The following is a 22,515-nucleotide window of genomic DNA, read 5'->3' on the forward strand; positions in this document are numbered from 1 at the left end:
TTAAACTTATAATAAGTTTAACTATAGAGATTAAACTTGTACATAATAAAATCAAATACTCAAACTTGTATACAAGTGTTATAATTTTATTTTACATTTATATAAGTTTGAGGTAGCTAAATATTTAAAATTGAAAATTTAAGAATATAATTATAACTACAAATATATTTTAAACGTATATGCATATATGTACGCATTAAAGAATGGATATTTTATATAATTATTATGTAACAAAATTAAAAGAGCCAATAGGTTGTCTATTGTTTAGTGCGTAATTACCTAGTTGATTTGATTTTGAGCCACATTGGTGAAAAGTTCAATTGTTTATTTTGACCCATCACCAAAATTAAAATATTTTTGGTTAAAAAAATTACATAATTATTATAAATATAGTAAAATATCAAAATTTATTTGTTGCATATTTATAGAAATTGAACGAAAATGTAAAAGAAATATGGGAAGATTATTTACTCTCCATCTTAAATGACATCAACTCGGTCTTTCCTTTACCTTAACACGTTTTAGATGTGAATTGTTAATGAAAACTTAAGAAAATAAAAAAGAATAAAAATATTATTTTATTTCATTTAAGCAATAAAAAGAAAAAGAATTGAATGGATGAATGGATGGAGAAGAGTGATAGTGAGGAGTGAGTGAATGGTTAATGAAAGCAATAGACCACGTGGGGACCCACTTGTCCAAGCCATTTCAGACAACGCCCTTTCCCTTCCTTATGTCCATTGTCCATCATCATCACTCATCGCCCATCGCCCATCGCCCATCGCCCATCGCCCCATCCATCTTGCTACCTGGCACCGACTGCCACGCCAGCTGTGCTTTAGTTTCCCCCATTTCTTGTAATTTCACACACCCTTCCCCCGACCCCAATTTCGTAATCATACCTTTCTCCTCAATCATTTCGGGTAACAAAATTGAAAACCCAAATATTTTCATTAAATTAATTTCTTTATTTACTTTCAACATTTTTTAAAATCCTTCATTCCAATCGGAAATCCAATACTGTGTTTCTTCTGTCTGTTCGAAAACTCAATCTCAATTTTCCATTTTCCAATTTCCAATTCGCTTTTTTGGACTCCAAGAAGGAATCAGAAACAAATATTTTTGGTTTTCGAGTCAAGAAATTTTTGAAATCTCAACACAACCCCCACACACACCAAATCATCATCATAGTGAAGTAAAATAGATGACCGTGGCTGAAAGGTTGTTTCGATTCAATCAAACAATTTCATACAACTCTTTTCCTCCAACTCTCACAAACATTCATTGCATTCATTTCCACAATTAAGCTTCAGGGGGGGAAAACGCTCGCTGATTTAGGGTTAGGTTTTTTTTTTTTTTTTTTTTTCAATTTCTCAAAGAAGAGTAGGCAGAGGCAGAGGAAGAGGAAGACTAGGTTTACGGGTTAGGGTTCTGGTTTTGCGTTTTTCTTGAAAAATGACTGACGTGATACTGCATATATACGACGTTACGAATAGCGGATCAGATAAGACCAACAATACAATTGTTAATATCAACAAGATCTTCAAGGATGGAATTGGTCTAGGCGGTATCTTCCATAGCGCTGTTCAGGTTTCTCGCTTTCTCCTTTGTTTTTCATTTTCCTTTTTTTCTACGTATTTCCACGTTTATGTAGAGTTAGTAATGACTATTTCGATTGTTTTGTAATATTGTTTACCTTAGATTTTATCTCCCGTATGTTTTTCAGTTTAAGATGAACAATTGGTATCTTCATTGGTTTACATTGGCGGGAGCATCTGCTTAATGATCCAGTAGTATTATTTTGTGTTGCTCTGATTCAGGTTGATATTGTCGTCTTTAGTAGCTTAAGACTTTTGAGAGATTTTGCTCCTTTTATCTTTTCAGTTTGAAATGGTTCTTGTTCGGGAGATATTGGACTCTCCCCGGACCTTATAACTCGATCCTATTTGGTTCTTTCTACATTGTGATATAGCGTTACTAGTTCTATCTCTACTTAAGGAATGTGGAATTTTATGCATTACATTGTTTATTCACTTTTCCGCTCATGTTTCAATCCTATTCTGGCCATGGATAATCACAGATTTTACTCTGAAGTTCTGCACGGCAATGATATTTTCCAAGTTATTTGTTATTTCGTCTGCTTAACTTCAACAGTTGTGGTGTTTTTACATAAGTATGTCATTACTGTCAAACGAACTACAAGGCAGATGAAGCTTTCAGTTTCATTGTGTTGCTCATTGCCGATCATATTTTCCTACCCATAACTTCCCTACATAGAGTTGTGTTTCTAAAGATTGAACAAAGTGTTGGATTAATTGTGTTATGCACTACAGGTTTATGGAGATGATGAATGGTCCTTTGGGTTTTGCGAGCAAGGAACTGGAGTTTTCAGTTGCCCCTCTGGACAGAATCCAATGTACACATATCGTGAAAGTATTAACCTTGGGAGAACAAACTGTTCAATTTTCAAGGTTAACCAGATTTTAAGAGAGCTTAGTAGAGAGTGGCCTGGAAGTTCTTATGACTTACTATCAAGGAACTGTAACCACTTTTGTGATCAGTTCTGTGAGATGCTCAATGTATCAAAGCTTCCAGGTAATGTTGTCTGAGTTCATACCATTATGATCTGTAATCATAACTCATAAGATCTTTGTTTTGAGACAATTTCTCTGTGCATTAATGTTAATCATAAGATCTGTAACTATGATGTTTTATGGAGATAAACACAGAAATACTTTTAAACCTATTAGATTTGCTTGATTAACTTAACATGTTAGCCTTCCCACATTGGCCACTCAGTATATATCTGCATCACCTTGGTTTTAATATAATGTTTATAACGGTTCTACCTTTAAATGGAATCATTTATGTTGAAGAGTGGCCTAAATTGCTCTAAAGAGCTCACTGGGTATGACAATAATAAGTATATCATTGGTCTCTTTAAGATATTGAGGCACACGCTTAGGTCCGACCTAGTCTGAGGTTCAATTCCGCTGCACTGCAAACAGAACATTTTGAAGTCTCACAGAATCATAAAACATGCTACAATTTTACATCTTGTGGGGATCATTGGCTCATAACTGAGTTTAGGGCCTATTTGAAGCATAGATCTTATCAAACACATCTTCATTTTCTTGACATTTTATTTCTCTTTTAACTTTAGTTTTTCTTTATCACATTAACTCTTCTTTTCTCTTCTCTTCTGTGTCATAACTGAGTTTAGGGCCTAGTTGTTACCTTTTTCTAGTCTTTTCATACCCTTTTGACAATTGCTCGCCATTGATTTTCTTCTTTCCATACTTTTTGTTTTTGTCTTTAATCATAAGTGGTGAAAGGTGTGAAAACAGTGTGAAGTTTCAAGGATGTACTGGTTGTATGATTAAGAAATATATTTGATGAAGATCTGGACTTGACAGTGATGTCATAGGATATAATAGTGGAGGTAGACTTGTAGAGACTATTTATTTCTAATTGAGATATTAGTTGCAAATACTTCGCAAGAGTTCATGTGAAGACCGATGGGGAAAAGAATTGTGGGTGTGTGGGGGAGGACTTCTTTTTCCTTTATCTCAACTACAGGATGATGATTCTTTTTTCAGAGGAGAACTCTGATGATGTTTATCTTGTTGTAGGTTGGGTTAATCGGTTTGCCAATGCTGGTGATGCTGCATTGGAAGTAGCTGGAAACACAGCAGTTCGTGTAAGATTTTTACTTCATCATATATAACCGCATAACTGAACAATCATGCATCATTTTCTAAGGGAATTTTACCACAACTTGCATTGTATGCATATTGGCATATTTGAAGATGTTTTCTGTTATGTAATTTGGTCAATTTTTTTTGTTTCCATTCAACTTCCAATGTCTTAGATCTGTGTGATTTTGGTTTCTAAGATCCTAAAAGCTATACAATTTAATAGAAAATTATAAACCACAAGCAAAGAGCTTGGTAATTATAAAATGTGATGAAATAATCGTGCTTCGTTGCATTTCCTATGTGGTGATTGCAGTTCAAACAAGCAAAGACAGAGATCATATCGGCCAGCAAAGTTGCATACCGTTTTCTTCTAGGGGCAACAAACAATGTCATGTCTTCTCCAGAGTCTACTAGTAATTCAAATAGAGGTACTCCTAGATTTCAAGCCGCATGGTTTAAGAATCTCATCACTACTGGTGCGAAACCATCGAGTAGTTCAGAATTAGGAAATCAAGTTGAAGGCACACAGCAGCAACAACAACAATGCAAAGCAAATGAAGATACACCAATGTTGCTCAATTCGCGATCACAACATGATATGTGAAAGTGCATGTTGTTGTTTCTGGAATGTTGTTAGGTACAAGTGGAAGTCGTGTTGATGAACTTAGGTTTATTTGTTTGATTAAGTGTAAAATTTGATTTTTACTACTGGAAAAGTATATTGATTTGTGTGGGTTTAGGGCACTGCCCCTTTGTTTTGCATCTGATGGTACCCTGTGCTACAAAGTCATTGCATAGGAAGTGGGCGAAAAGGTGTAAGGTTCGAATTTCTATAGAATTAGATATAATGCAACCGTTGCTTGAAGGTTATGTTTCTAAGGTGTAGCTGTGTGTTTACACCCCTTTTTTGTACTGACCATTAATGCTCTGTTCAAATACTGTCTGAGGTCGAAATCATCGACAAAATTGTGATTTATATGGATATTTCTAAAAAAAACATAGAACCAAAATTTTAAAAGTAAATTTAAATTAATTAAATATACATTTTATATTATCACTCAAGTAAACATGATATCATTTATTTTATATCTATATATTAAGAGTATTTTTCCTTTTAATAATGAGAAAATAATATACGATCTCATATGGCATAAGATTTGACGATAAAAATCTATCGTTGATGTAAATATCGTTATTGCTAAAATTGCCACACATTATCTTTTAATTTTCACGAGTAGATATCCGGAAAATCTCAGAAGTAAACAATTTAGGGACAAATAAATGACTGATGTAGGTGGAGCAAATGAATCCCATCCCAAGCAGAAAAAGCAATCAAGTTAAAAAGTCATTGAAGCATTCATAACATTTCTATAATACAAATTCATATAAAACACAATTTAACAAGCCACAGGACTAAGTAATTAATGATCTCAGTAAACAGGCTTGGCAAGAATGCATTAACTGCCTGCTGGGTATGCCCTTAGAGCACACACCAACACATCAACTGCACAAGGTTGAATTTGAAAAGCTTTAGGGACTATAAGAACGACTCTGGGTACAAGATAACTTACAACATCCCCACAAAAACACGACATATCTCCCGAGTAAACAGCAGGATTCAGGTCGACAATGAAGAGAGGCAAACAATTCTGCAAAACATGTACCAAACCGAATTTTAAATGGTTTGGGGTAAATTAGATACCCCTTCGCATTCGGTTAAGGACATTCATTTCTTCATCCCCATCTACTGTTATCTGAAGTGATGAAACAGCCTGTGCCGCAATAATACCAGCAGAAATCTCACTAACAGCACCGTCAACTTGTTCGAAACATAATGTGTGGTGTTCTTCAGTGTAAGGTCCAGCTGAAACTGACCAGTAGTCATTCCTAAAACCATGCCACATTGATTCAAATCTATCGATATTAGAGGTCCAACCAGTCCCTTCAATGGAACATCTCCCAAACTCCTGCACTGGTAAGCCAGGTCTAGTAACATTCATTACGTGGTCGAACTGCCCAGGGCACTCCCAAGGGTTGAGATCGTCGTTCTTAAGAAGAATCTTGTATGAGTCATCCGAATCTTCACCAATCAGGACATGCAAAGCAACAGCTTCAGCAATGGCAGCACCTTCTTCATCTAGCCTTTGTTGCTCTTCCTTCTTCATTTGTTTTTTCTTTTCAAGTTCAGATATAATAGCTGCTGAAGTGGCAAGGGCTTTTTCTAACCGCCTTTTTTTCTTTTCAGCTTGTTTCTGACGATCCAACTCATCCTTCACCTGCTTCTTTTTTGCTTTCTTCACCATAGGTTGTCCTTTATTACCCATACTAGCCACAAAACTAGCCATATCTAACTAATCTTTTCAATCTCTTTTTTTCAAAGAACTAGTTGTAAGTATTATATATATCCTCGTAATTGTTTTCCCATCCTTTCATCATGATACTGTAAATCTATAGTGGATCACTTTATTAAAATCTACTATATTATTTTACTACTATCCTAAACACTACACCCACTCAGGTCTGTAGGAATACCTCATTTTCCTGACAATGCAATCCCAGACAGAGACAACAGGTGACAACAAAAGAGCATACTTGTAAGAAGTCATAGAACCACCTCTCGGCACCAGTCTTCCTAGTTTTCCAGAACCTTTCCACTTATCCATTTTGTGCATATCAAATGAACCAAGAGATGCTTTATTAAATTCCAATGGTAGCGAAAAAACCCTAAACTGTCTAAAATCTTGCAACTCACATGAGCCCTTCCCTGATGACTGCAGATTGAACAGAACAAACAAGTCAATAAATTTCATTAGAGAAATGAAGAAACACAACAACAAAAAATGCTTATTATAAGCTCATTCAACAGCTAACCGAACAAACGTACTTGGAACATGCCTTATATGGATAATTTAAAGAAAAAATTGTGAAAATTTATGGTGAAATGATAGGAAGGAATGTTTAATAGCACTAAAAGCATATACTGTATAAGTATAGCAATTATAGAATTGCATAGTGATTGGCCGTCTGAGCCTCACAACTTAAGTTTGTGGCCACAACCTTGCACTCTCATTCTCTTCTTTTTGCATGAAAATTCACTACCATCATCCATTATTCACATATAGCATACCACATGTGGTGACAATTTGCACCCATGTCCATCACCATCTTACCGTGTATTTTGAACTAAACTAGTAGTAAACAAATTAGCCTTAGGTTCTGCACCTAATTGAGACTCAAGTACTTTATACTTTATACCCATGAGCAAAGGAAACATAAATGACCATCAATTCAGATTTGACTGTGACTTTGCACCCAACACCATTTGCAGTTCAACTGCTACCTATTTATGAATTGACTAAAAGTAATTGAATTGGTCTTAGGTGCAACACTCTGATCAAACATGTTAAAAACTAGCAACCAAGTCTAGAAACCAAGCAATTATCACCATGACAACGAGTCATTCAGAGTGAGTAGTGACCTCCATCAAATATAAAACGTGAATTTAGAACTTCTTAAACTACTTCCATAGTTCCATAGACATTAACACCAAACCCGAATATCCAGTAGTCAAAATGTACGGATTAAAGAAAAACCCAGATAATTCAATCCTAATTCATCACCGTGCAATAAATTATATGTATATTTCAAAACGAAAGCAAATATATTGGTGGCTCAATCACATCTCTCTTGCCCGCTCCACTAAATTATAGTCCGGAATACCCAGATCACAGATTTTAAAACCATTTATTCGGCGAAGAAGTAGCAGCATAGGGAAAACGGCAAAAAAATCACAGCAAAATAGACGAAAATGAATAAAACCTAAAGCATATAAGCATATGAAACAGGAGTAGGAACTAAAGATAGACCGGGTCATAGAAATTGGGGGATCGGATCGTGTAGCGTAGAATTCAGAAGGGATCCATAAACGCGGAGTGAAAAGAAGGAAAGGGAAAAGGGGGAAACAAGAGAGGAGTTGGAGAAGTAAAGTGGTGCAGAAGGTACATATGTGTGAGGAATACGAAAAATATTGAAATTGAGGATGAAATAACTGAGAAAAGAGAAGCGAAACCTTTCAGAATGGTAGAAAATAGAAAGAGGTCCCCATCTCCATTATCGCGATCTACGAAGTGAAAACCCCAAGAAAATTTAGGGTTCAGATTTTGCCGATTTCGGATCCACAGAGAAAGAGAGAGAAAGGGAAAGAGAAATATTTGAGAAACGGAGTTATGTCGGAGAAAATAGTAAAATACAAGAAAATTTAAAATAAATTAAAAATAAAACTGACTTTGTGAGAGAGTGAAGATAATTCTTCACACACGAATTGAAATCCACCACGTGGCTTCTAATGGCTGGCCTTGATGTAAAAGTTTTGAGGCATCTAAAATTAAAACTATCTCGCTCTGCCTCTGGCTCACACCTTCTTGGCGGCTCGGCTTCAATCGGCTGCCCCACTTTCCTTTTCTTTTTCTTTTTCTTTTTTGCTTACAAATTTTCTCTTATGAATGAATAATAATTTCACAATATATTTTAATTTAGTAATCTAATATATTCATTTTCTTTGAAAGGAAATATATTGACCTTCTCCCCCTTTGACATGATCTTTCCTTAGTTTTATAATATGAGAAAATTTTAATATAATTCTTTGGACCCATTATTTGTAAAATAGAGCATTAAACATACAAAAGAGAAGTATTGGAACACAACTATTTGATCCGATCATTATGTTCTCTTTCTAAAGACACTTCTAAATACGCTCAATTTTTTTAAAATTTAAACTCTTAGACGACTTATATAGTAATTATTGAAATTTTGAGGAGTAGTAATTGCAACTAACATGGTTGTTTAGGGTGGTTTGTATAATTTGGTTTTTTGAAACACAACAACAAAGCTTTGTTATAACAAAATTGACCTATTTGATTAGAATATACCTACATTGATCGAAACATGAGAATAAATCCAATGTGTGAATATAAGATATGACCTCTTTTTTCTCTTTATCCTATTTATCTCCTTCGGCCAATATAGATCTCAAAGTGCTAACTCATGTTGAGTACCAAATGTTGGCTTTGCCTTAAAGGCACCATAAATGATAGCTTTGATATTCTATGAAGCAAGAAGTGACGTGATTCTTCCCTACTCTTTTAGTCTACAATATAATGATACACATCTTGGTAAAAGAAAAAAAAATATAAGTAAGAGTCTATTTAATTGTGTATTTGATAGACAATTCCGATTCTATTTAAAAATTTGTTATTTTTTATCCAAAATAATGTCTTTCCATTCGAAAGTAACCTCATTTTTAAAATCTACTTTTTTCAAACCTTTCACACTTTTAGTGAAGGTACCCGTGAAGTGAATGTACAAATTTGACCCTCCATTGAACTCAAACACAATCACTGTTTGTGTTTTTTCACCACTGTAGACCATCTCTTCTCTTATAAGCTCCTTTTTCTCGGTAAAAAAAAGACTCATCAACTTCTCTTGAATCTTCATTCTTGTTCTGTTTGTATTTAGCTCCGATTGGATTTTGGTAATGTTACATAAGTATCTTTCCATTTTCTTTTCTTGCCAATGACTAGATTATATTGTTTATAGGGAGTGTTTATATGATTTCGAATAGAAATGTAATGAAAAAAACCTAAAACTCCTTTTATCAACAATACTAATTTTAACGAACCCAAGCTTTCACATGCTTCAATTGTTTAACTTCAACGAATTTGAAAGAATTTGTAAAATGTGTATTTAAGAAAACGAGGGAAGAGACTTTGCATCTAATTGAGTTGTGATTTCATTTTTTTTTTTTAGATTTAGAGTTGTATTGTGTTAAATGTCTTATAAAGTTGTTGTTAATGCATTACGAAACAAATGACAAACTAAATTACAAGAATCCAAACTTTACGAGCCAAGGAGACAGCGAGACAAAACAAATGTTTGTCGAAACACATTAACGACCATCTATCATTTGTCTTGTAAAGTTTAAGTTTGTAACTTTACGAGACAAATGCCCAAACTTTATAAGACAATGTGATACTATACGAGACATAACTTTTAACACTATCAATTGTCTCATAAAAGATAACATTGTCATTTGTCTCGTAAAGTTAGCTTCTCGTAAAGTTACTATTGTCAAATGTCTCATAAAGCTAGCATTACATTGTCTTCTTTTCTAAAGTTGGGGTTCTCATAAGGTATCACTGTCAATTGCCTCGTAGAGTTGGATTCTCATAATGTTACAATGTCTGTGTCTTAAGGGTTGAGTTAGATAAGTTCATATTGAAGGCAATTGAATGACCATTTATTGAGGGCAAACTTGTACATTCACATCATGGATTCTAAAGAGGTTAATAAAATAGTTTTCAGAAACGAAGTTACTTTTGAATGCAGGAAAAATCAGTTTTAAGTTAAAAATTGCAATTTTCCATACTATTTGTGAAAATTGTTTTCGGACGTTGTGATCTTGTAAAATATGAAAACAACATTTTATGCTTTTATTGTATCCAAATTTTAAACTTGAAATATTAGAATGCAAAATTATATCAAATAAATATAAAAAAAGAATATTTAGAAATACAATATGACATGTTATAAACTCAATACATTTTTAAAAAGACTTAATACATAAAATATTATAAATTATAAATTATATGAAATTACACAATGATAATTATATAAATTTTGTTAACATAAATCATTAAAAAAAAAAAAAGCAATGGTTTGTTATCAACTAAATTTCAAGTAACTGTTAGTTTTATGATTAAAAAATATATACTACTAAAGTACATTTTAAAAACTTATTTGATTTATAACTCAATTTCTAAATCTACTATCAAACACATATTAGAAAACATGAAAAAAACTCTATTTAATTCATTGAATCCATCGTTGTCAAATTTTCTACCGAATAGACTTTAATTATTTGTTCATTTTCCTAAAAAATTTGATTAATGTTTAAAGGAAAATTATTGTCATAAGTGATAATTAAATTAGTTTTTCGTTGTCATAAGGATTATAGTTGTGAAAGTCCAGTTGGTTTGATGATTGATTGAAGCTTCCCATGCATAGTAGAGTAGCTACTCATGGTCTAACTTCCATCTGCACTAAAGAAGAAATCATCACGTCCTTCACCACCAGATTGGGTATTCATCTAGTTTTGTTCCCATTCCATCACAAAAAATATGCAAACTCAGAATTCAATTTCTGGACCGAATTCACTAACGTTGAAAATAGTTCATAGGGCAGAAAAAGAGCAAGACAAAATTTTCAAAAAGAGAAATGAAAATCACTTTTCGATATCAATAGCTGGAACTTCAAGCAATCTTCAAGCTAATGATGTTGTAAGGAGAAGTTACTTCTCGTTTTCTTTTCCCTTTAAGAAGTTAAAGACTTGCAATGTGTGAATTAAACACGACGACTAAGGTTGTGGTCATAATGCAATAATACCTCATTGTGTAGTTGTATCCACTAAAGTCCAATCAGTAATGCTTGAAATTTCTTAAAGTTTTCCTCTAATTATCATCATATAGCTTTGAAGATGGAACCAGAATTGGAATCTTTCATGAAATGCTTCAAGCAAAGACACATAATGGCACTATGGCCAATCAAAGAAGAAAGGGATCTTCAGAGGTTAGACATTTTGGTAAAATGAAAATGGGAGAGTTCCTCTTCCAAATCAAAAGTATATTGCATGTTACTTAGAAACATTCAAACTTTTGACTTTTGGATTGAGTATGAGTTCCCTTTTCAAAGGCTTGACCATCAAGGTTAGTCCTTTTTTCTTCCCCTAGAGTCATTCCTCGTAAGTTTTTTTTCTCAATTCCTTAGATTTCATATCATTACAACTCACTCAAAGGTTTAAAGCTAGTATTTTGTCATGAAATCAATTAAGGAACATGTTCCATTACTACGGTCATCAATAAGAATTAATAATGAAATAAATAGATATTGAGCCAAAGAACCAAGTTGGAAAAAATATTAATATAAATGAGCTAGGTGTTGTGGGATTGAAATACATTTTGTTTGTTGCATTAAATAAGCATTAATAATTGTAGGGGACACCCACTAGAGAGTACGTTTAGCTAGATGGTTCAACAGACCATAGCGGTGAGATCTTTTCTTTTTCCTTTTTCAGCTTTACCTATCTGGATTTCTAGTACAAAAATTGTGCTACTTCTAAAATATCAGGTCTTAGAATACAAATTAGTGCAGAAATTTAAGTTTACAATAATCAAATAATATATAATGTGCACATATATATATAGATAGATAGATACTAGCTGGCAAAGTAAGCAAAGCATACCATTGATATCAACCATACAGTATGATGAGAGAATAGTGTCAACCATACAGTATGATGAGAGAATAGTATCAACCATACGACATTAACAGCATATAAGGCATTTACAAACCTTGATACCTCCATTTCAAGATTATCAACGTAAAATCTGTGATTTTGATGAGAAAATTTATTTGAGATTCTTCTACAGCTTACGTTCTCTGGCCAAAAAGTCTGATAAATAGCAAGACTACAATATTCAAATAAATGCAGAGCGATTGAAGAGAATCTGAAAGTTTGAAGCTAGAAGCCAAAATGATTCAATAAAACACGAGAATTGAAATCTAATGTAGTGTCCCTACGAAAGGTTTGCAGTCAACGAGGCAATTAGACTATTTAGCATCAAAACTGTTGAGAAAGAACAGATAAACAAGTTCATTTACATCAATCAAGAAGCAGAGTGCCATTAAGATACCTCTAACACTCTTATTTAGGAGATTAGTGTCATCGTCATAATTTTTCAACTGTGCAACACCATGATCTTCTCTCAAATATGGCCAACCTAAAGGTAACTCGAGCCAATACATTCTTTTTCATGAGTCTTTTACTCTGTTGGAACTTAGGCGAGGCACTTCCATCCTCAACCAAGCTTACTTTTTTTTTTTTTCAGCTCATGACTTGCATTGAACATCCACTCAAACTTGTCACACACGTGAGCGTCCTTTTGCTCATTCTCAAGTCTCAACCAAGTCTTCTCAACTTGACGCTTGCAATTTAGCTTGCTCTCAGCAATGTACATCGCCCCTTCCATACATTTCAACGCTTTCAACCCCTCTTAACTGACTTACTCCATCTTGACCTTGCCTTTACTCTAGGGACTAGGCTAAGGTACTCTCAACAGGTTAAAACATCTTTTCTTTCATCTTAGTTCTCGTCCACTGGGTTGTCCCATTTCTCACATCAAGTCAGGACCTTACCAAGATGATTCTTGTCTTTCATGGGATCAATACTACTTTATCAAACTCACTTAATGCCACCTGTCACATCTTGAGTTAGGATTGGGAACTAGCTTAACTTGCCAACTGGAATAAGTCTTGGCTGATCTAACCGAGCCAGGACTAGCTTTCCAGTGCTCACTGAGTGGATACTAGTATTTAATGATGTCATACCAAACTTTAGAACGACATAAAACTTAAATGCCACTCAAAACCGTTTTTGAGTTACTCCTCCTCAAAGGAAGTTGTTCGAGAGGCTCACCCATGCCATGACACACTCATGTGTCATGTGGTAGCTCGCTTAGGAATCTTAGAACACCGCACCTGCGCGTATAGTACATTTGGAATATTTCTTCTATTGCTAAACTTGCACGTGGAAATCAACGATAAGTCACTTGCTTTCGTGGAGCACCCGCTTCAACTCCAATTCTTACAAAATCTAACAAGCTTACATCTCTCACTCCAATGCATTTAACTACAGAGTAATTTGTCCAAACTCTCGATGAAGCCCCAACTTTTGAAGCAATGACCAGGGACCCTATCTGGCCCCATATAAGTGTGTTGTTGACCTTTTAACCCCATGAATTCTTCTCATTCACTCATGCCCTATCTTAGCATTCCAATACACTTCATCTTTGGTGTGTTAAACAATGTACCTTCTCCTCGATCACATCACAGTCCTTTCGTCAAGGTACTTGCTTATCTGTGTCGACGAGCTTGGTCATGAGAACGTCATAACATCTTTGGTATTTGGTTTGAGGAAGGAATGAACCTAAAAGAATACAACACTAAAATGTACTAGAGACCAAAGAAAACGTTAACGCTGCCTTCACACTTCTGTTGTTATTTGAAGACCGTTATAACTTGATCCAAATGAGAATAGCAATTCTTTTCTCAATATCCATGTAGAACTAAACAAAGGTGGATCATAGCCAGTAAGCATAAGATCATCGACATATACAAGAATCATATGAACAGACCCTTAGATACGCAAAATCAACAACCAAATAAATGATTCAGAGCACATTCCTATGTAGTCAATCGCAGTGCATACCATGCCAGCAACTTATAGAAGACAAAAACTGTTAGAATTAGCCACACAGATTTCATAACTCCTTACCAAAGTATTGAAGATCTCAACGAGATCCACTCCCAACGAGTAGAGGCTCTTACAGCAGGATGGAGATGGAGCCATCTACACCTTACTAGTTTCCAAATTGAACGACGCTGGACAGCTCTTGTTCGAAATTCTGCTTGAAACTAAGAATTGTTTGAGTTACTAAAACGCTCAGTTCTGTGAGTTGGAGAAGTGGCACCGAGAAATGAACGGCAAGCATGGGGGGGAGCGACTTGGTGCCGTCGCCGGGGATTTCCGCCCGAATTTACAAATGGGAAATGGATCTTCAAGGCCCAAATTTGAAACATAAGGTTTTTCAGCCCATAGCGAATTTTCACATGCCTCGTTTCTAGACGGGGGCGCTTGGGCCCAACTTGGATGGGCTGGAGTGCCCATGCCGGCCTTCAGTTATAATTATTTGATATTTTTACCGATTAAATTCACACCTAACTACGATAAACTAATAAATAATTTGAAAACTTTTATCGTCTTTAGTGTTTTACATGTTGTACCCATTCATTAACCCAAATTAAAAAATAAGTGATAATGGGCATCCTAAACACATTTTAGGACTCAAACGAAAATAATCAATTCACTGTCTCAAACACTTTATTTCAAATAGATCTTTTCTACCGTACATCAGTAGGAAATTAAACTTCAGACCTTTAAGTAGGAATCTTATCGTCGTTAAGTTAAATTTACTTTTAACTGAAAAACTAATCATTTTATTTTTAAGTTTATAATTTTAAATGTATTATTAATCAAAGCAAAAGTTGTTTTAAAGTAACTTATATTAAAGGAAAGGGTTGGATGGATTTTCTTGTTGTATTATGGATTTCTTCATTACTTAGTAAATTACAGGGTGTATTATATACATAAGACTACTTAAATATAGACAAAAGATACTAACAATATTAACATCCTCTCAAACTCAAGGTGGTAAAGTGGTAAAGTAGAGGTCAGTTTGAGTTTGCAACACAACTAATTGAAGCAAGCAGAAGTGAACGCCTTAGTGAGAATATTTTTTGGTTGTATGTAGTGAATGTGGATTGAAGACAGAGAGTAGAATTTTAGAAATGGTGGCAGATAAAAGTGGCAATGAATGTGTGCTTTGTCCATTCATGAAGAACATCAATATGACTAGTTCGAATAGCATCATTACTGCCACAACAATAAAAAAAGAGTGGTAGAGTTTTGGGGTTAACTCCCATATATACTAGAAGCCATGGAAACCATACCACCTTAGAAATAGCATCAACAAGAACATTCATTAATTCCAAAATTCAAAAGCAATTTTGTCAAAAAAAAAAAAAAACATTCAATGAATCGTTCAATTCTGCACTACAAAAATAAATATTTTAATTGATAGCAGAAAAAAGTTGTATTTTTTTAAGGAAGAAATCCGCTAAAAGGGAACCTAAAAATTCCTATACAACTGTAGTACTAAATTTTTTCTCGTAACTCAACAATGATAATAAATATTTATCCACTTGACTTAGTTTGACTTTAAACATAGAAATAGGAGTAAAAAGAAACTGAATTGAGTATTAAAAGACAAGGATGACGTGCACGTTTTTCATGAATTCCGTTTTCCCACTAGCGAAAAAGAGAGGTTTTATCACCAATTATGTGTAGGAAGAAATAGGCCTTAAAGTGGTGACATGATGAAACCAAAAGGTTTGGATTAACTTCGAAACTTTTATTGTGTTTGGTAAAGAATGGGAGACAAGATTGAGCTAAAATGGGACCTATTTTATTCATATCATTTCAAGCACTGAACAGAGTATATGGAATATGGATGGAACCAACATTTCTTTTCACTCTTCAATGTCTATTTCAATGCAAAGTGCACAAACCTCTTCTTGGGATTAAATTCAACATGATGATAGAGGCTTTTAGATCATCGTTTTGAGCTAAGGTTTAGGTCAATACATATCATTTCAAAAGTTAATAGTTCGATGATAAATGTCTGAGTTGTTCTACTCACGATTATTTTATAAGACTAATCTAAAAGTGGTTTAAAATACTATGTATTATATTAAATTTGGTTCGCTTATAGGTTTAAGCTTTTCAATTGAATTAATAATTTAAAATGATATATGGAATTGAGGGTATAACATGCCTAAATTTCAACCACTAGAGACAATTTTATTGTCAAATAATTTTTAAATAATCACCAAACATAGACTTCAACCTATAAGTCATCAATTTAACATATTGAAATCAATGGTTAGATCATATTAAAGAAAAATCGAACAAGAAGTACCAAAGGAAAATTTTGATTTAATTTGAATCTTCTCAGAGTTCTTATCGTCAACACTCTTCTCGAGTGTGAACATCATCACAATCGAAACAAACCAAAAACTCACACAGGGGTGTGAACCAAGCAAAAGAAAAAACAAAAGAGAAGAAGAAGAAGAAAGAAACCAATAAATAAAGCAATTAGAATTTGACAGATTGGGAGCCATTTGTCCTCAATGGAGGAAGAGGATATTCTAAAATATCATTTAAAGAATTTGAAAGGACTAGTAGTGCATGAACGAACCCTCCCACTACACTCCCGACCTTACGGGGCTTTCTATACTAATTAACAGAAATTGGTAAGCAATTTCCGAGGGGCTCCCAAAGGGAGTGACAATGGCAAAACGTGGGGTGGGGGAGATTCTAAGAAATTGACACGTAAAAACCCAATACCCCGAATGGAGACAATTTTTTTAGGCTGATGATGCTAAATGCAATTGAAAGAGGGCACTTGATGGGGTTGACTCATCCCATCCCTTGCAAGTGCTTTGGTTGGGGACTTTTATCAAACAGGTGGAGTGCATTATCGAGAATAGATATGAGTTTTTTAAGCCTTTTTAGGTGTTCGATGAAAATAAAATATTGTTTCTAAGAAAAATCTAGAGAAGAATTTAAAATAAAGATATCCTGATGATCCAATACAGAGATAGAAGAAATAGGAAATCCCGTAGAATTTGGTCATTTCTAGATTCTTAGACCTTTTATCAAACACATGGCGTGCAATATTTGGTTGAGTTTGTGCACAGCCTTGCCCACAAACAAAAACACAAACGCATTAACTAGAAAAAGAAACTTTTGTGTTTTTGCATGTGATTTAAGGCTAATCAAAACCTCAAGATAGGGATAGGTTTGTTAATCCAAGAAGCGTTTACACTCCTCATTGACTGATCAATAATAATTCTTAAAATAATCAAAGCGAAGAAACTTTTCACCGACCTTAAATATGAAATTCGGGTGGACCCATTTCAGCACTAAACATAGCTTGCTTTTCGGTCCGAAATTTCAGCATAACTCGGAAAGAAAATCGGAGGAGATGGTTTTGTGGCGGCACCGGCAGGAAGAAACTGAAATAGAAAGTTGAAAAGCGTAGGTCATCCATTGCGTGTAAAGCAAAGTGTGAGCTCTCCTTTCTTTTTTCTTTTTACTATTTTCTTCCTTACACGGCTCCAGCTCCTCACCGTATTATACAATAGAATAAGAATTTCAAAATCTACCCGTTTTACATTTTTGTTTTCCAATATTTGGACTCCATTAACATTGTCAAAATAAAATATTAAAATTATTTATAAAATATAAAAAAATTACCAAACTCTTGTTTTCAATATTTTTTTATGATAACCATTCTTCTTATTTTACTTTTTTATAAATTATTTGTCATTTATTCTATAAAAATATGTGTAGTATTATCTCTGAACCTTTGTATTTATAACTTTTCCTAACATTGACATTTAGAACTTCAACTTACGATCTAATTTGAATGTATGATCCAATCTTAGTTTTGAATAGCTACAAAACCATCTTGATATACATCTAAAATTCTAAAGAAAATTTGACTCTAAATTAATATAATTTAATTAATTAAGGCATTATATTATCATGTATTTTAAGGTCGGTCCTAAACTTATATTTCATAAGGTTAAAATTATATTACAAAAATACATAACCATATCTTAGGTTATACCCATGGTTGTGTATTTCACGCAATTTTTTGAGTTATAATTTCTTCCATTTTTCGACTTATGTATTTTAGAGTGTGAAATGCACTCATACATTGCTATTTTCTTAATAAATTAATAGAATTTTGGGAAAAAAGTAAACATTTCTTTGTACTTGAGTTTTGACTAATATTTTTTTATATGATGAATAAAATATTTACGCTTCATAAAATAATTAAATGTAATAAATTTTGTCTTTTAATAATTTCTAATATTTTTTTTATGTGTAAATAATTCGTTAATTTTTTATTTTTGATAAAATTCAAAGTTTATCGTTTGGTTTTTAAGTTTAATAAACGTTACTTTGTTTAATTTAAAAATAAATTATTTTTATTATAAAAACAAAAGTGTTCTGTGAAGCAACTAACAATATATTTTTAAATGTATTTTAAACAATTTTTAAAAAATAAAAACGAGTTATTCAAAAACATTTTTCTTCGATCCTTACTTCTTTAAGTTTTAAAATAAAATTAATCTTGTCTTTACGTTTCGATATTTACTCTTATAATTTAGATTTTCATGATGCACTTACATTTTCATATTTAGCTTTAATGTTAATTAATTTAAAAATTGTAATAAATGTTATTTTACTATTTTACATTACTATTCAAATTAAATTTAAAATTTAACTACAAATTAAGATATCAACAAAAAAATATATATATAAATTAGTAAAAACATAATTAAAAAATAACTCAAATCTCTTGACTTAAAATAAACATTGTGAAACTTAAATTAAAGACAAAATTCAAATACAAACATGAAATCTTTCATTCTATTATATTCACACATAATTGAATAAAGTTTTATTTTTTCTAAACAAATAAAAGTATAATTCGTTAAAGTTGAATATTCAAAGGCTTAAGCAAATGACTTTCACGTGTGGGCTGTGGGTGCAACCCTTAGCTTATACATTTATCCCAACTGTATATTCATGAATCTTGACCATAACTTCAATTAAAACCATCGATTCCCAATACATTTTGTAGAGTAATTCCAAATACATAATTATATAACAACAGATTGTCTCTTTCCCTTTATTTTTATTTTTTTAGAAAATAAAATAAGAAAGATTGTCTTATTCACACCATCCTCAATCAGAATTTACATATACAGTATGTAAGAACTCGTGTATTCTTAATTCACGTTAGCTACCTACTTGCTCAAATAATTACATTTTTTTATATAACTTAGTCAAATATACAAAATTACACAAACATTGAGTGTGTTGTTTGTTTACGTGTATTTTTATTTATTACTCGTATAGAAATTAAGAAAAAGTAGAGTGAAACATTTGTTAATTGTGTACCCAATTCACTATCTCATTCTTTTACTCCTTTACTTCGTACATAATAGAAAAAGAAAAAGCTCTGAACTAAATAATATTTTACTTTTTAATATTAGAAAAAGAAAAAAGTTACTGCTCAAGTAAAGCTTCTTTTTTTTTTCCTCTCTAATTTTCACATAATATTTGGTTGATCAAGAACCATCTATTGATTTTCGAGCCGTCCATTTTATTCTTCTGTTGATTTCCTTCTCCAATTCTTCTAACCCTCCCACTTCCTCTAATTCCTGCACACCCACCATTTAAATTTACAAAAAAAAATATATATATATATATATACAATTTTAAATATAACAAAATCAATCTAAATATTTACAAAATATTACAAAATTTAATATTTATTACGGAGAGACCCAATAGAATAATATGATTATTATTGATACACTATGAAATATGAAACTTATATGAAACTTTGTTATGTTTTTGTAAATAACCCTTTTAAATAAAATTAAAGAATATATGAACTGAAACATACCTTAGGACCCAAAAAAAGCCCGTATGGCACACCATTGAACTTGTCCGAATGGTGAAGCTAAAGCAAAGGAGAAAAAGGGGAAAAGAAAAATCATAAGCTTCAATTTTAAATTTAGATTTACTCTAAGATACGGGTAAAATGTAAAAGTAGTTTTAACTGTAAAAAAAAAAAAATCTAACGTCACATCTAGAACTTTTCAGACTCCATGGCTATCTTATTATTTGAGCTATTATTGGTATCTAATAGTTGGTTGATTTAAAGCCATATTTATTGAGTCTACATTTATATGTTTAGTTCATCATAATATTTTTACCTTATTCGGTATTCTTAAATTTAGAAATAAGGACATCTAGAAGATTTTATTTAACCCATTTTTCATATAGTTAATTAGTAGAATCTACATCTAGTGATCCATATACAAAAAAGTCATTAATGAAAGTCAACACAGTATCAAAATTAAGATTTAAATTTATAAATAATGTATTTTCTTTTTCTATTTAATCCGAACTAGAATAGACTTATTATGTAGAATAAGTAGCAAGTATAGCAAGTAATTAAGGATTATAATGAACTTAAAAATACGTAAATGGACTATAATTGGAAAAAATTAAGAATAAGTGGGTGAAGGTAAATAGGAAAAGAGAAGAAAAGTTTACCTGGTGAGCAGCAGCAACCTTTCTGAAGTAAGGGACGTTGGCGATGGGACCTACAGGGAATCTTTTGTGAACGAGACCGTCGTGGACGAACATGTAGGCCATCCCAAAGACCGTAATTCCAAGACCCTGCCACAACACGCCAGCGTGTCAAACCCCTTTCTCAATACCACAACTTTTTTTCTTTCTTTTCGAAAGGCTATTTTCGTCATTATAACACTCTTATTAGCACTAATCCCCAGTGATTAAACAAACATTAAACAGTTGGGAGTATGAACAAACTGAGATTCTCCAAAGATAATGAGAGAGAAATTCAGAGATTTACTGCGCCAAAGCAGAGTCCAGGAACAAGCCCTTTATGGAAGAACCCGTATGAAAGAAGAGCTATGGCCGGCACAGCGTTGATTATGGCGAAAATATCGTTCAGTTCGAATGGTCCTTCTCTTGGTTTATGATGCGACTGTTGTAATAATCAAAACATTCAACATCAATAATGGTCAAAGCCCCTCAACCATTTTCTCTGTTTTATTGTAAAAATAATTATTTGGAACATGAGAGATCGATACTTAAATCTATAGAGAAGAGGTTTTTGATTGTTTGTTTGGTATGAAATTAAGCCTCAGAGTGATTAATGTATACAAAAATTTGCTCAGAAATCAAGAAATTATATAGTGAAGAAGGATTAGAAACCTCGTGCATATGCCATAAGGAAGAGTGCCAAAGAGCTCTATGAGCCCATCTTGCCCAGAACTCCATGCCGACCTGATTAATCGCAAATTGATTGTGAAGAATCAGATTAAAGCATATGGAATTCATCAAGAAAAGTAGAGAGATGAATGGAAATTGAAAACGTACAGCGGCACCAACAGAGAGAGAAAATGTACCAAACATTTCAGAGAAAGGAATCTCTCCGCCCTACACACCGCCAAAATCAAACAACCGCAATTCAATATTCAATCAGAAGAAGGCGGCGCCAACGAGAAAAAACAAAGCAATTAATGTTTCTAGGTAGATAGAGGAAGAAGAAGAAGAGAGGACCTCCATTTGCCAGTAAAATCGGTAATAAACCGCCATGACAGCCATGGATGTAATTCCGAAAGTAGACATAACCGCAGCAACAAGATAAGTGAAACGCTCCGATTTCTTCCTAGCTAATCTTTCGGAAACGTGAGGCGATGGGATCTGAGGAACTACAATCGGCGATTCTTCATCGGAGAGATTGTCTACCTTGCCGGAACTATTTTGACCCTCAACGAGTACGCAGACAGTGAGTAAAGTTTTTCTGCGCATCTTCCATTGGAATCTACTGTTCCGGAAGACAGAAGGTGGAAAAAGAAAAGGAGATGGAGGTTTAGGGGAGAGATGGGAGGAAGTAAGGAAGAGATGGAATGGTTTGGGGAGAGTGGCGGCGGAGAGGCCGGCCGCCATGGGAGAGAAGAGGGGTGAAAAGTGAAAAGACGGTGGAAGAAGAGGAAGGTTCTCGGAGAAAGAGACGGCGGGGAGAGGGGTTTAAAAATGGAGTTTGAAGAAACAGAGACCACAAGTTTTTTTTTTGGTTTCTTTCTATTCAGTTGAAGTGTGGGAGCAAAATTACGATGAGAGGAGCTTTGTTGGACCATCTCCAACCCTTCTTTCCCTTATATACACAAAAACACATTCAACAAATAACTTTGCCCTTTTTCTATTTTTCCTTTTTTTTTTATCTTTCATTTTTTAGGAAAATTAAAAAATTTCTCTCTTACAAATCTTTTTAAGAACAATTTCTTTTTAGTTATAATTGCTTTTCTTATTCAACTCTCAGTTTTGTTTCTTTTTTTTTTTTCAGGTCATTTTAATTTTAGTTCATCTATGCATCCCTTCTCATTATCTAACTTAAACAAATAATAAAAATATTTCACAGAAAAATAAGAAAAAAATTAGTTTTAGTTCATCTTGATACTTCTA

General features: G+C 33.2%; 3 protein-coding genes and 1 long non-coding RNA gene across 5 annotated transcripts; 1 reads left to right on the forward strand and 3 right to left on the reverse strand.

Moving 5' to 3' along the window:
• Positions 1-813: 813 nt before the first annotated feature.
• Positions 814-4,577, forward strand: LOC101212629 (deSI-like protein At4g17486). The gene is made up of 4 exons (XM_004140712.3): positions 814-1,590; positions 2,334-2,595; positions 3,633-3,700; positions 4,012-4,577. Exons 1-4 carry the CDS (start codon positions 1,456-1,458, stop codon positions 4,300-4,302), a joined length of 756 nt encoding a protein of 251 aa, XP_004140760.1. The 5' UTR covers positions 814-1,455; the 3' UTR covers positions 4,303-4,577.
• A 434-nt stretch (positions 4,578-5,011) lies between these two features.
• On the reverse strand, positions 5,012-7,928 carry LOC101212865. 2 transcript variants are annotated; one of them, XM_004140713.3, is made up of 2 exons: positions 7,768-7,928; positions 5,012-6,469 (listed from the first exon to the last, which is right to left on the reverse strand). In XM_004140713.3, the coding sequence occupies exon 2, from the start codon at positions 6,041-6,043 to the stop codon at positions 5,393-5,395; it is 651 nt and encodes a 216-aa protein (XP_004140761.1). In that variant the 5' UTR covers positions 6,044-6,469; positions 7,768-7,928; the 3' UTR covers positions 5,012-5,392. The 2 variants fall into 2 exon arrangements, with proteins under 2 accessions (XP_004140761.1, XP_004140762.1); XM_004140714.3 differs by having other exon boundaries at positions 7,565-7,777.
• Positions 7,929-11,778: 3,850 nt separating this feature from the next.
• On the reverse strand, positions 11,779-17,586 carry LOC105434851. Its single transcript, XR_004215582.1, has 2 exons — positions 14,086-17,586; positions 11,779-12,204 (listed from the first exon to the last, which is right to left on the reverse strand). It is a non-coding gene; the product is annotated as an uncharacterized LOC105434851 (long non-coding RNA).
• Positions 17,587-19,379: 1,793 nt separating this feature from the next.
• LOC101212140 (beta-carotene hydroxylase 2, chloroplastic) lies at positions 19,380-22,192 on the reverse strand. The gene is made up of 7 exons (XM_004140710.3): positions 21,610-22,192; positions 21,427-21,486; positions 21,262-21,333; positions 20,897-21,031; positions 20,575-20,700; positions 19,919-19,975; positions 19,380-19,670 (listed from the first exon to the last, which is right to left on the reverse strand). Exons 1-7 carry the CDS (start codon positions 21,997-21,999, stop codon positions 19,578-19,580), a joined length of 933 nt encoding a protein of 310 aa, XP_004140758.1. The 5' UTR covers positions 22,000-22,192; the 3' UTR covers positions 19,380-19,577.
• Between the last annotated feature and the right edge of the window lie 323 nt (positions 22,193-22,515).

This window comes from Cucumis sativus, chromosome 3, assembly GCF_000004075.3.
Source record: "Cucumis sativus cultivar 9930 chromosome 3, Cucumber_9930_V3, whole genome shotgun sequence".
In the NCBI taxonomy this organism is placed as follows: domain Eukaryota; kingdom Viridiplantae; phylum Streptophyta; class Magnoliopsida; order Cucurbitales; family Cucurbitaceae; genus Cucumis; species Cucumis sativus.